Source organism: Egretta garzetta, unplaced genomic scaffold (assembly GCF_000687185.1).
Source record: "Egretta garzetta isolate BGI_Z169 unplaced genomic scaffold, ASM68718v1 scaffold56, whole genome shotgun sequence".
NCBI lineage: Eukaryota > Metazoa > Chordata > Aves > Pelecaniformes > Ardeidae > Egretta > Egretta garzetta.
In genome coordinates, this window is record NW_009260182.1 from 7,440,801 (window position 1) to 7,454,520 (window position 13,720).

General features: G+C 50.1%; 1 protein-coding gene across 1 annotated transcript; it reads left to right on the plus strand.

Moving 5' to 3' along the window:
• Nucleotides 1–6,138: 6,138 nt before the first annotated feature.
• LOC104129123 (2-hydroxyacylsphingosine 1-beta-galactosyltransferase) lies at nucleotides 6,139–12,153 on the plus strand. The gene is made up of 5 exons (XM_009642027.2): nucleotides 6,139–6,981; nucleotides 9,781–9,920; nucleotides 10,093–10,169; nucleotides 10,561–10,780; nucleotides 11,535–12,153. Exons 1-5 carry the CDS (start codon nucleotides 6,139–6,141, stop codon nucleotides 11,848–11,850), a joined length of 1,596 nt encoding a protein of 531 aa, XP_009640322.1. The 3' UTR covers nucleotides 11,851–12,153.
• Nucleotides 12,154–13,720: the final 1,567 nt, after the last annotated feature.

The window sequence follows — 13,720 nt, forward strand, 5'->3', positions numbered from 1 at the left end:
GCTTTGGGAGCCGGCTCCCCTCCTGCTGGAAGCGGGGGGGAACGGTTTGCGTTCCCGGCTGCCGGCTCGGCCGGGACGCGGGTGCGAACAGCCCGGGTAACTTCAGCCGGGCTACCGAAGGGCACGAGTTAAGCATCTGCCTAACCGTGCAGGATCAGAGCCTTGGCACCTGGGCGCTTTTGTGTAAATTGCTTCACCTTCCTCGGGGAGATTAGATCTCAGGAGTGTCTTCCCTCTCCTGTTCTGCCTCCTCTCCCTATGCATCCCTCCTCAATCCTTGTTTATGGCGGCTCAGCCAGGTCTTATTCCTCCGGTGTGCTCAGATCCAAGGAGCTGTTTCATTTGGTTTGGGTTTGATTTTTTTTTTTTTTTTTACGTGAGGGCGTCAATGGTTTTACTGAAGATAAGACTCATCTCTAGCTTCTCTGCTTCTGTAATTCTGTCAAATGTGATCGGACTTGTCTGTCAGGACTTTATCAATCCACAGTGCTTCCTACACAAGGTTTCACAACTTTCTGGGGTGTTTAATGACTTCTTTCAATGCGGCGCTTCTCTGCAGAAAGAAGCTGAAATGACAGGGCGGTAAATGGAAGACTTTTCCTCCCCATCCATCTTGACCACTTCTCTAAAGTTTGGTGCACTTGGATCTCTCCAGTTTTCTCTGCAGTCTCAAGAACTTGTTCAGCTTGACTGTCGTACAGACATAAGCCCTCCTTAAGACCAAAATGTGTGCTGAACTGTTGCATGCTTTCACCCGAAGGTCTCTGGCTCACGTGAATATTTGGAAACGGCCCCAAGCCTTTCTAGTCTCTTGTGTCTGGGGATTACAAATAGTGTTCTTAAGTGCTCCCACACTGCAGAGCTGAGACCGTGCGCGAGGAGCACAGCCTCGTACCGGCTGCTGCTCTGTCGTGCAACCCTGCTGCAAGCGAGGGGAGAAGGCCCTCTGGAAGAACTTGCTGCTGCAGAGCACCGTGGTGTCTGCCCCTTCCAGAGGACCACCAGGAAGCCTGTGGATATGGAGTGGGGGGAATCTCGCTTACCACCCAGAGAGAGTTAATGTGCGATGAGAGGTTGGGTGGGGAAGCAGATGTGTGGTATTGATACCGTCCCCCAGCTCAAGTTCTTGAAGAGGTGTGTAGTTTCAAATGCCTTGGCAAGCTGAGATACAGATCTTTATTCCTTTTCTCAGTTGTTATGGACCAGTATTTTCTTTAGTACCATGGTTCCCTGGCTGTGACCTACAGACTGCCAACCTCCTGCTGGCCCACAGATTCCACCTTGCCTGTAGAGCTTCCTCCATAAAACTCTGATGATGTTGAAGGATGGATGTTGAAGATGGCCTAAGGTCCCAAAAGTTTGGAACTGATTGGGAACTACATCAGTCTGTCCAAAACGGATGAGGATGAGAAGAGCACCTCTGAAGCCGTTGCGTGGAAGCAGTAGCACCGAGTGTGGTGCAAAGTATGAGTTATTCTGATGCTGACCTGATCACTGCTGTGGCTGTTTCCTTTGGTCTTTTGGGGATCTGGGCTTTCTTCATTCTCTGTGTTTCTTGTGGACCGCCACAAAGATGTCAAAAGAAAAACGCTAGAAAGGTACAGTGGTTTGAGCAGGCCATCTGTGCCACCAATATTTAAAAAAAACCTCAGGGCTCTAGGCTGCCTGGGGAGGCTTCTATTTGAAGGGAAGGTTTTTTTCCTTGTTCATTGTTTTCTATACCGTAACACTAATATTAGTATTCCGCAACACTAATATTAGTATTTTAGTGTTAGTGTTGTTTACCCAGGTGGCTCTGGTGAAGCAGGAGTCTCTGATAATCCAAAACCAGAGCACAGAAGGCCACCAAGCGCTGGGTTGGATGCGATTGATGGTTCGACTTCCCTGCTTCAAGACACGCTTTATTAAGTTTACTTTGTACAGCATTGTATCTTCTAGGTTTTTACTAGAGATTCCCCTGGGCAGCTCCTGCTTGCAGCCTGACATCTTCCTGCAGTGGCAGAGTTGCTCTCAGAGCTGCATACCTGCCTGCTTGCACGGAGTTTTGGCTTCCATAAATTAGCCACAACTGGGCTGACTGTCATCAACTTGATGGTAGCAGATGATCCTGTTTTTTCTGGATCATACCCAACACGTGAGGCAAACTTTGGTTTCTTATTCCAGGAAGAGTTTTGAGCATCCAAGTGAAGATGCCTTTTCCTTTTGGCTTCAAATGAATTGTGCTGCTTTGTTAATTCTTGAGAAGTTTACAGTAAAAACATTTCTTCTTGCTATGGGCAAGAGCTGGATAGTGGCTAGGAGGAGAAATAATTCAGCCACATGGATATGGGCTTCCAAGTCCTAGGTAGGAACTAGGTAATACAAAATACAGGAGAAGAGGGAGAGATTTAAACAGCAGGGTTCTTGAACTGGAGCCTGTTCACTGCCCTTTCTTCATGGGCTTCTCTGCCTAGACTGCTTGCTGTCGGAGGTTTCAGTGCTTCAACCTAATAAAAGGTGCCTGAATTCAAGAAGCATCTACCTTTAGAGCCGTAGCTGTTCAGTTACTTAAGTTGATGTGATCTTCCACTGATGTGAAAATCATACCCCATCAAATGTGTTAAATAGGGCAAACTCTCAGGGGGATTTCAGAGGGATGTGTTCTCTCTGCTCCCTTTCTGCTGCCTCCTGTTTCAATTTCAACACTTTGCTGTGGCTTTGAATGCAAGCTCCCAGCAGCTGAGGGTGGCCAGGCGTGCAGGGATGCTGCTGCCGGCAGGGGCAGTCATGGGAGGGCTTCCCCCTGCCCACCCCTCAGGCAGCAGCCTCTGGTCCTGGCTCTTGCTGAGGTGCCTGCCCTGCCCTGCTCCGCATGCTGCTTAGAGACTTAGAGACTCTGTGGCATGGGCTTTTTTAATAGTTTTCTTGAACCCTGACTTCTGGCTGTTAGTGTTAATTGTGGTGTTAAGGGGATTCCTCTGTGTAAGTCAGTCAGTCGGCATGGCTCTACCGAGCGCTTGTCATGAAAACAGGGAAGGCTGCATTCTCTCTCTACAAGCCTTCCCCTTTCACTGGCAGTGCTATTTCTTGCAATTTTTATCTGACTTAGCCCCTAGCCCAGGACTTCAGATGCCAAAAGAGGTGGTGCTGTCTGCTCTCCTCTCAGATCTAGTGTGGGATTTGGCGTTCACTTGGATTTCGCACCTCTGCTGAGGCGCAGGCTGTGAATTCACCTCCCAGCAGAAACATGTTCCCGTGCCCAGCAGTCGGAGGTTCCTGTGGAAGACCACCTATCTGCAGCCCGGCAATGGGTGCAGGCAGCTGAGCTCCTGGGGGCTGCAGAGGGCTGGGCTGCAGCCGGTGCCCCACGCTGCAGACAGAGCTGCGCTGGCTGCAGTACCCACTGTTGCTGGAGGGCCCTGCTGCAAAGCTCGTGGGCAGCCGTAGCTGAGTGTCCAGTGTTGGCAAGAGGTAAAGTGGGGAGGTGAGCAGATGGATGTTGAGCCTTCCCTCATCTAGCCCTCGTGTGCATAAGATTTTAGGTAGTCTTTCCCCTTTGCTGTCAAACTGAGAACCTAACAGTGAGTAGTGGCTGAACAAGGGATGGAGCCAGCAGAGTGCTGCCCTTTGGGCTGGTAGTTATGCCTTCATTATATCCCAGGAGCACGAAAAATCAGGGATGTGCCTGGTTGAAAACCTGCCTGATGCATCCAGCACAGATGTAGGGCTGGAGCTGGTTCCTTGGCCAGGGTACCTCTCTGGGCATGGACAGAGCAGAGATTTGCTCTGGTGGCAAGAGCTGGGGTAGGAAAAAAAGGTCCCTTCCTGCAGCCTGGTGCCTTGTTGCATGGGCAGGGACAAGGGATTCCTAAGCCAGCACCTTTAGGGATTGTACCTGATGTTGGAAGCAATGAAGCAGCCAAGAACAGCCTGCAAGTTTCCTGTGTCAGCATCTGCCCCTGGCCTGAGGGTTGAGATTGGCACCGTGCTTGTCATCTGGATTTTGGTAGCCCCCGGAGGGTCCCGGCAGAGCTGAGGGTCTCAGCAATGCCTGGCGTCTAGGTCCATGGCAGGACATGGTACTTGCTGAAGATGGGTGACAAATGTTTTCTTTAAATAACTGTTGCTTTTACCTGCACCATTTTTTCACCTTTTGTTTGTTGCCCGATAAGGAAATAACCTACCTTACATTTAAAACCACTTCTTCTGCTCTTCTCAGCATGCTTACATGTGTGTGTGACCCACCAGGTGCCCCAGGACAACCTATGCCTGTTCCTGTCACGCAGCCTGTCCCGAGCTCCCCACTGCCCTGGAGAAGGCCGGCAGTATGGGGCTGCTGTCCTTCCCTCTCTCCCTGGAAGCTGCATGCACTCTGGATCTGCTACACACTGTCATAGCCAACCGCTTTGCCTCCCCTAGTGTTGAGCAGGGTAAATCCCTTCTGGGCCTCTCAAGTAAGCTGAGAACCAGACCAGCTTCATGGGCTGTAGCTCCACAGTGGCCACTGCTGCTGGCACGAGCCAGCCTGTTCCCACTGGTAGGGAGGCAGGATCCTGGGCAGATCCTTATTTTCCTTGCAGGGCTTCTGCTGTCTTCTCTCAAGCCCATCACCTTTGTCTCCATCATCCTCCTGGAGCTCTTTCTCTGTGGGTCCAGCCACCCCCTTAGTAGCTGCTAGCATTCCTCACTTTCCTCATTGCTCCTGCCGGCACAGCCACCCAGCCGGCCCCGGGTGGGAAGGGGGGCAGTCCAAGCCCTAGCAGGAGTTGCCTTTGAAACAGGGGAGGGTCTCAGCCAGCGGCTGCTCTGTTTCTTTCCTATGTCCTGTCCCCAGACAGGACAGGAAAGCAACAGGGGGGATGGGATGACTATGGCACTTTTACTCTCCCATGTTGGCACCCCCACGCGCTGTCTCTGGCCAGAGATATCCAGCTGCTGAGGGGAGTCTGAAGATTGGATTTAGCAGGATCTTATCTAGGACTTTCCTGCCTCTTAATGGATCAAGCAGCAGTGGAGAGGCTGGCAGAATAATCTTGGACCAAATTCTGCTTTACCCCATCCCTGCAGCCCCCCAGGGGCTTAGTGTGTGGGGCCATCCAAAATCCACTCATAATTGTTCACATTGTAACTTCTGCACCCCCCCCCGCCCTCTTCCTAGCATGTCTGAACTGGGTCCTCAGGACACGGCTCAGCTTCTGACTGTTCCCAAATAATTATCACGTAATTCTTCTCCCAAAATAATGTAAGGTGTGGGTGAGGTGCATTCACTTCCAGTGATGTAGCAACACCCCTTACACAACAGAAATGCTGGGTGTTTCACCAAACTGGGGATGGGATGGCAGCCGTAGGAGTGTGACTAAGGGGTGTCAGTGTGCCACGGGTGTTGCACGTTATCTCTGGGGCTGCTTTCTGGGTTTGCCTTCTTCCAGTGCATCACTATCCTGGCGCCTGCTTTCCCTTCCCAGTCCTTTCCCTGGAGCCTCCCCATCCTCCCATGGCTGATCCATCACAGAGCAGCTCTCCATTCAGACGCCCGCTGTGCTCTCTGGCATTGTGGGCCCTCTCAGAGGGTCCTGTTGGGACCTGGGCTCGCTCCCGCCCCGTCTGCGCTGAGCAGGGTGGCTTGGAGTTCTGCGAGGGCCAGAGCCAGAGAGTGCCTCTCGGCCTTCCCACCGGGCTCTGCAGGCCTCCCAGCGAGCTCGCGCAGACATCAAGGGCTCAGGGGGAACCAGCCATTCTGGCTGGGCAGAAACGGAAATGCAATCCATCTGTGCTGGTTCTGGAGCGGTGACCAGGGTTGAGCAGCGAGTGTCTCTGCTGGTGCTGTGACCCAGCAGAGCTCCTCCAGCTGCTCTCCCTCTCTAACTCTCTGCAAAGCAGCTTTTGAGCCTTAGGAGCACAGAGGAGAGGTTTTGAATTTCTGGAAAACTCCCCTGATACACCCTGATATCTGAATGTCTTTTATTTTTGTGGCTTTTTTTTGTTTATTGTATTTTGTTTCTTGTTTTTTGGTTTTTTTCCCAGTGATGAACTCCAGACTGTTCTTCTCTCCCAGCTCATGAGCTTCTGGCTTGCAGCTGCAATCCTAGTTGTTGGTTGCCCGAGTACATGGCAGAGCATTTCATGCTATATTAATGGCATGTTTCTCTCCTTGCAGTGATGAAGATGATGGCGCTACCATGCCCTGCTGCTCTTCTCTTGCTAATGGCTGCATTCACTCTGGAGCCGTCTCACTGTGCCAAGGTGCTGATCATGCCCACCATAGTCTTTGACAGCCACTTGCGAGTCTTCATACGAGTGGCAGAGGCACTGACTGACCGGGGCCATGACCCTGTGCTACTTCTTCATGAGGGCCGGGATGTGGAAGCCTACCTGCCTGGCTTCCGTGTGCAGAGGTACTGGGGTATCTTCAGCACCGAGAGCGCAGATGCCTGGGTGCAGGAGAAGATAAAGCGGGTCTTCCAAGGGAAGATGACCTCTCTGGAGGTGTTTTCCTTTCTGGAGAAGTACCTGGAAAACTGTGACCTGGTGCTGGGAAACTCTACCCTTCTGCAGAAACTTCAGCACGAGCAATTTGACCTGCTGTTGGTGGACCCCAATGAGATGTGTGGCTTTATCCTGGCCCACATCCTCCATGTCAAATATGCTGTGATCTCCACTGGTTTCTGGTTCCCAGCAGAGATTGGTGCCACTTCCCCCATTGCCTATGTCCCCGAGTTCAACTCCCTGATGACAGACAGGATGGGCTTCTTTGGTAGGACTTGGAATCTCCTAGTCTACATGATCACTCGCGTGGCTACAAAGCTGGTCATCCTGCCCAAGTTTGAACGTCTCATGGAGAAGCATAAGGTGGAGCCCAAGACATCCATGTTGGCCCTTGTCCATGGAGCTAGTCTCTTCTTCCTCTGTAACGATGTGGTTTTGGACTTTCCCCGTCCGACGCTCCCTCATGTCATTTTCACAGGGGGGATCCTTGCTGAGCCTGCAAAACCCCTTCCAGTGGTAAGTGCGGGAATGCTCTGAGCTGTGATTGCACGTTAACCTGGGGGGTTATTCAGTGCAAATCTTCTTTTAAAGAACCTTGTAAATGCTCTGAAGCCCCAGGAGTCTGGAAAGCTGCTGTGTTTTGGTGCTTGGGTGCATCAGGGAGACAGGGAACGCTGAGGGCTGTGGGGTTGCAGGGTGGGTGTAGAATTAAGTTGTCCACCCTGAAGTGGCATTTGGCTTCACTGTCCATGTAAAATGGCGTATGAAAGTCCTAAACTGGCAGTGTTGCCCCTGGGACTTGATCATGAGTAGTTTGTTTGTTCCTATTCTTGAAGTGGAAATGGGAAGAACAATTAGTCTTTGCTTCATCACTGGTTTATGACAATCCAGAATTTCCTCCTTAGTCCCATTTCTCTCAGGGCATTTCTGCCCTCAGGCTTGTAGTCTTGAGAACCCATAGGAGAGAGCTGTGTTTGTTCCCTCATCAAATTCAATGTGGAATCCCAAAATGTACAAAATCAAAGTGTATCATCCCCTTTTTCCCCTGAGGGAAAACTCCCCAAGCATCCCAGAGGCTTTCTCTGGCCTGTGCCTCGCTATCCCCAGTAATAAATTCAGAGGGACAAGCTCTTAAAGCCTCCAACTGAAGACAATATTGGAACAGAGCAGGAACTGTCTGCTGTTCCTCCCGTTGCCTTACCACTTTTACAAACACTGAGCGGGGAATAGACCTGGATAATGACACACAGGCAGTCGGGTTGTCCTAGTGTCCCGACTAAGGGACTGAAATGGAGAAAAGATTAAAGTTTCAAATTATTAGAGGCCTGTCAAGGTCTCTGATGGCAGCTTTGATTGAGACCATGGGTGCCAGTTTTTTCCCATTAAGAGGAAAAAGTGAGGTCAGGGGCTTTAGAACAGAAGTTCTCCAGATGTGTATGGCTGCACATCACCTTCTCCCATGAGGCACAGCACGTAGGTAATGCAACATGCGTAGGGTGCTCCAAAAGCTGTGTCAGAGAGTGGCTACCTCACAGGTCTTGCAAAACACTGTCTTGGTCCAACCTGGCCATGTACACACCTGCCTTATAAAGAAGGGAGTTGTTTGCTGGGGCATTACTCATGTGCTTCCCGGCTTCCAGAACAGATCCCAGGGCGCCTAAGGGAAGAATGATGGAGATAAGTCCGGAGCCCTGCAGTAGGTGGTGGCTGCCTTGCTAGCAGGTAGGCATGCCTGTGTCCAGGTTACAGGACGCCAGCGGAAGAGAGGGCCTCTGTAGGTTGAGGTGTAGTTTAAGGAATCTCCCATCTGAACTGGAGCAGAGTTACGTAATTAAGGTGTTCGTTTCCTCGTGTTTGAGACACTATGGTGCGAGTTCCCCGAATTAGGACTCAGTGAAATATAGATATGCATTTGAGAGATGGTGAGAACTTTTGGTGGTCAACTGTGCTTCCCTAGAAACTTTAATGTTGTTTCTGAAAATCAAATGTTAAGACCCAATTATAATGGATAACATAATCATCTGTTTTATGAGTCTTTGTACTTTTATTTAGAAAAGTAAAACTAGCACTTTCTCCTCTTTAGCAGTTTTACTGGTTTTATTGCTCAAAGGATGTGAAATCTAAGAGGATGGAGAACTCAAAATTCCTTAGTTGAAAACTTTTTGATTCTTGGCTGTTGGGTTGTTTTAAGCATTTCTGCAAAGATAGGTTTGAGTCCCTGAAGCACATAAGAAAGGACAAATATCCCCACAGAGTAACACTGAAATGTGCTTTGTAGCTCTTCTGTACCATGAACCTCCAACCTGTAGGCTACTACTAGTAAGATATTCTGAATTAATCAACTTATTTTTCTCCTTTGATAACAGGAAGAACTATTTCTTTGCCCTTCATGTTCTTCTACTGTGTTTATTTCATGGAAGTTTTCATATTCAAAAACAGATTTTATGAAATTTCCCTAAAATGCTCCTGACTGTGATAGATGGGAAACTTGAAGCAGGACAGAATCCCTAATGAGAAATAGGCTCAGCCCAGCCTGGCATAAAAGGGGATAGTTGGTGTTTGCTGCACAGCTGATGCAGTGGCTGATCTCTTCTCCCTGCAGCCTTCTGGCCCTGCTTGAAAAAAGTGTGGATCCTGTTCTAGACACACAGCTGTTTGTGTAGCATTACAGGCAGCCTCTACACGAAGGACAAACAGCTGTGGGTTTTGCTGTAGCTGCAGCTACCTCTCTGCCTAGTGACCAAAAACTAAATCCTGCCAGTAGCTATCAGGGATGGGTAGAAGCCCTTCTTCCACCTCCAGGAGCCTTCAGCATTGCAGAGTTTGTGGGGAATCTCCAGCGAGATGTTGTTCCTGACTGTACCTGCATGATGTTTCCTCTGTTGTATCAGCCTACAGCTGGAGACCCTGACAGGCCTCCTGCCTCAGTGGTGATGGAAAATAGCCTTCCTCATTTTACTCCAATTTCCTTCTCGGCTCTGGCCGCTTCTATGCGGGCTCTCTGTTTTCAGAGCCCTCCTTGCCAAAAAGTAATTGTGTTGCCTCCAAACCAGGAGGTAATGACATGAAATGCAAGTTTTGGGCGCCTCCCTGCAGAGCTTCCCAGCCCAGCAGGTGCTCAAGTAACTTCTGCCTGGCTGGGTGCAGAAATCACAGCGGTTTTCAAGTTCATTGCCTGGTGAAAACCACATAGCTTTGTGCTCCAGGTGGATTTGGCTTTATCCTCCCCAAAGAACTTTCTACTGGCAGAGGCAACAGTGGGAAGGACCTTTCTCCACCAAGACTTCAAGGCAACTGTGTGTGTTTTGCCCGCAGGGTCTGCGCCTCTGGGTGGAAGCAGCAGATGCGGGTGTTGTTGTTGTCTCCTTTGGCATCGGGATCCGAGCTCTTCCAAGTGATTTGGTGGAGAAGATGGCTGGCGCATTCGCTCGCCTCCCACAGAGGGTGGTGTGGAGGTGAGGAGGGAATGGGCTTCCTCTTAACTCGAGTTAGATGAAAATCAGTGTTGAGGGGTGATTCATCTCAAAACACAAAATTAGCTTTCCACCTCTTGATCTGATTGAACGTATAATTGTTCTCTGTGTGTTTCTTCCTTTCTCCCCCCCCTTCCTTTATCTCCTCCCATAGATACTTTGGGCAGAAGCCAAGAAACCTGGGTGAGAATACCCTGATGATGGGGTGGCTGCCCCAGAACGACCTGCTAGGTAAGGCTGGGCTCCGTGTGTGTGTGTGTGTGCGCGCTGCTAGCAACATCCCTGGAGTTTAGCCCAAACCACAGCAAAGGCATACAAGGACAGCAGCACCTGTGTGGGTCTAAGTCTCTTGCTTGTTGCGAGTCGGATCTGCACAAAACATGGTCCTGGCCTAACACCTGCTTGAGGCTGCACCTTGGCCCCTATCTCCCTCCTCTTCCAGATGTTAGCCAGCAAGCTTTGGGCTGCCGAAAGCCAGATGTGTTCCCAAAGGGTAGCGTCTTCTCTGCTCAGCATGCCTTGTTTTCCCTGAACATACATCAGCACTGTGTGTTGAGGAAGCCACCGGTAGCCCTGTTTCAGCATGAAGGGCACTGACCTGCTGCCATTTCTTTGCCTGCAGGCCATCCCAACGTGAAAGCCTTCGTCAGCCACTGCGGGATGAATGGCGTATTTGAGGCAATCTATCACGGTGTGCCAGTGGTGGGACTCCCTTTCTATGGGGATCAATTTGACATCATGACCAGGGTGCAGGCGAAGGGCATGGGTATCCTCATGGACTGGAGCAGTGTAAAAGAAGAGGATCTTTACCAGGCGGTTGCCACAGTTATCTCTGACCCCAGGTGAGGCATCCAAAAGCATCAAGCTCTTCCTTGGTACAGGCTGTCTGTGAGGACCAGCACGTCTTTGTGTTGTCCACTACGCAGCCTGTGGTGGCTTCTGGACCAAGCAGAGCTGCAAGCATCACTCAGCAGGCCAGGCGTCTCAGTGCCTTGAAATCCTGAGGTGCGTCCAGGAGGAGATACTCCACTGTTTGCTGTTAGAGAGCATGATCGAGTCCTGTTTGGCTCTGACTGTAATTTTCTTAGAAAGCTTTCCAAGATGCTGAGGCACAAACCTCTTTCCTTTTAATGCCAGCCTGTCATCAGGGAAAGTGAGATCACAGCCTCGCCTTGGGATCTCCCTGGCCTTGTCCAAACCACTTTCTGTAGAAACAGTTAGGGCAGGGAGTGGACTGCAGGTAATGCTCCATCTCCTCCTCCTGACAACCAGATGCTCTGACTGTTGCTTGATGCTGGGTGAGGTCTTTGGGTGTAAACTCCCCTCAGAAAGCAACAGTCCACATGAACCCACTGAGCAGGGACTTGGGAGCTGAACCACCAGTCTTGTTAACGAAACACAAAGTAAATGCACTCTGGCTTGTGCCGCCGTGGCTCATGATTGCCATCGGAGCGGCTTTCAGAGGCAGATAGGAAGAGAATTCTGGAAGGAATTTACCACTCTCCTAAGGTATCATTTGGGACTTCACACCTCTGACCACTTTGCAAGTACAAAGCTCCTGTCAGAAGGGTAACTTCTTGTCTTCTTCCCTTGCAGCTACAGAAAAGCAGCCAAGCTCATCTCGGCTCTGCACCTGGACAGGCCGATGCACGCTCTCAATAGGACAGTGTATTGGCTGGAGTACATCCTTCGTCACGACGGGGCACCGTATCTTCGCCCTGCTGTCTACGACCTCTCCTTATACGAGTACTTCTGCCTGGACATCTTGGCTCTTCTCCTGCTGTGCCTGGCTGGTATTGGATTCCTTCTCTACAAATCTGTGGTGTGGTGCAGAAGGAAGGGGGCCATCCCCGTGTATCAGAACGGCAATTGCATGAAAGGCCACTTCACAGAAGAGAAGAAATTGCAGTAGTGGCTCAGCATGTTGCAGGGCACATCCCGTCACTGTGAAACGAACTGCTGCTGTGCCAAGAAATGTACGGCACACAGGCACGGAGAGAGGTGAAAGATCAGCAGGTCTGGGTGAGAAGAGAATGGGGAGGGAGGAGTGTTGCAAAGTCCTGCATGCACACCTCTGTGTACAGCACCTGTGGGCGGGGACGCGAATTTGGGCATGGGTGGAAGCACTTGGCGAGGACGCTGGGAATGGGGCATGGGTAGGCAGACTTCCAGGGAGGAGTGCAAGTTGTTCCCTTTTTATTGCACGTTGGTTTAGATGCTGGTGTTGCTCTTCTGGCTTTTTGGATCGCTGTGGAGGCTCTGGAGGTAGGAATAGCATTTCATGTGTGGCAGACACCGTTTCTCCTCTGCCTTGTTACCAGGAGCCCCAGGAGTCAGGATTCCTGTATGGGCAGGTGAGGACCTGAAGTAGAGCTGGGGACAGGGAAGGGCACTGAAAGTATAATCTACAAGAGAATGAAATTGGTCTGGTTTAAGTTCTGTGGGTAAATATTGTTCTTCCTGCTTCCATCAACCCTCTGCAATCCTGTTTGTGTTTGAGCTAAATTATTATTTTTTTTTAAATAAAGTTATATTCTTTCCCCCATGTGACAGTTCTCTCAGGATGTTGTTCAAGCAAGATTAAAGCACTTTTTCTTCTTGTCACTGCTGCTACGGTCTCCACGTGACTTTGTCATCTCTGGGGTGGAAGAGGGAGATCGTTACTGCTACCGCTGTGAGAGTTTGGCTTTTTAGATTAGGCTGAGCACGTGGGGAAACTTGTGGCTTGGTGACAGCATTGGATTGGTTTGAACATACAGAGAAGAAAAAATAGTGAGAGGACAAATGCCCTGTACTTGCAAACTGATGCCACAGCCGAGTGGCTTGTCTCTGTGCCCCACAGCCCAGCCGTGTGGCAAAACACACTGGAGGCGAGGGGCTCCTTCAGTTTGGCTGTGCCCCACAGCAGTCATCTCTGGCCTCGGAGAAGTGGCAGGGGAGGGTACCAGCATCAGCCTTGCCCAGCAGAATCCTCCAGGCCAGATGCGGATCACCAGTGCTGGCACTGCAGAGGAAATGGGCACCGTGGCCTGATGGGGGCAGAGACCTGCACGTTGTTTTGCTTGCAAGCAAGAGCAGGGAGAAATGTTTGAGACCCAAGGAGCCTGTGTGGGCTTACAAAGATGTGAGTCTATTTTCCAGCTTGCTGAGGACGCTGCTGCCTTGCCGTTCACAGTTTCAGAAAGCACCACATGCAGCATTAGCATGTTGTCTCCTATCAGATATGTCCTTAACTCCTTGAGCTTTTCATGACTACTTTCATTTCCAAATGTATAGCAGAGTTAGGAGGCATGTCTATCCAGGGAGTCAAAATATATGTAGTGTATTGAAAAATGATTAAACAATTTGGCAAGAACTTTTAATGGAGTAAAGCACAAACCTGCCCAAGGATCCTGTAAGAAATGGACATTCAGAAAGCATCCCTGAAGCGAAAAGAGGCTTCCCCAGGAAAAGCTGTGTATGGGCTCAGAAACTGTCAGGAGCCATTCTTAGAGTTATGGGGGGTTGGTTCTGGGAATATTTGGATATATTCGTTAAAAACAAGGGCTCCTCTAGCTTTTACAGAGGATGGGAATAAAGCTGGAAATCTTCTTTCTTCCTATTAAACACATAGCTTTCTCTCTTTACTTTTCTCCTTATTGTTCTCTCAGTATTGAATACAGAAGGAAAGTATAACAAAGCCTTAAGTTAGCTATTAAGTTCATTTAAGAGTAATGAGTAGCCCGTCACACACATTAAAAGCCTTGGTGGGGGTAGGGATGTAGGTGAGCTTTATCCTTCAG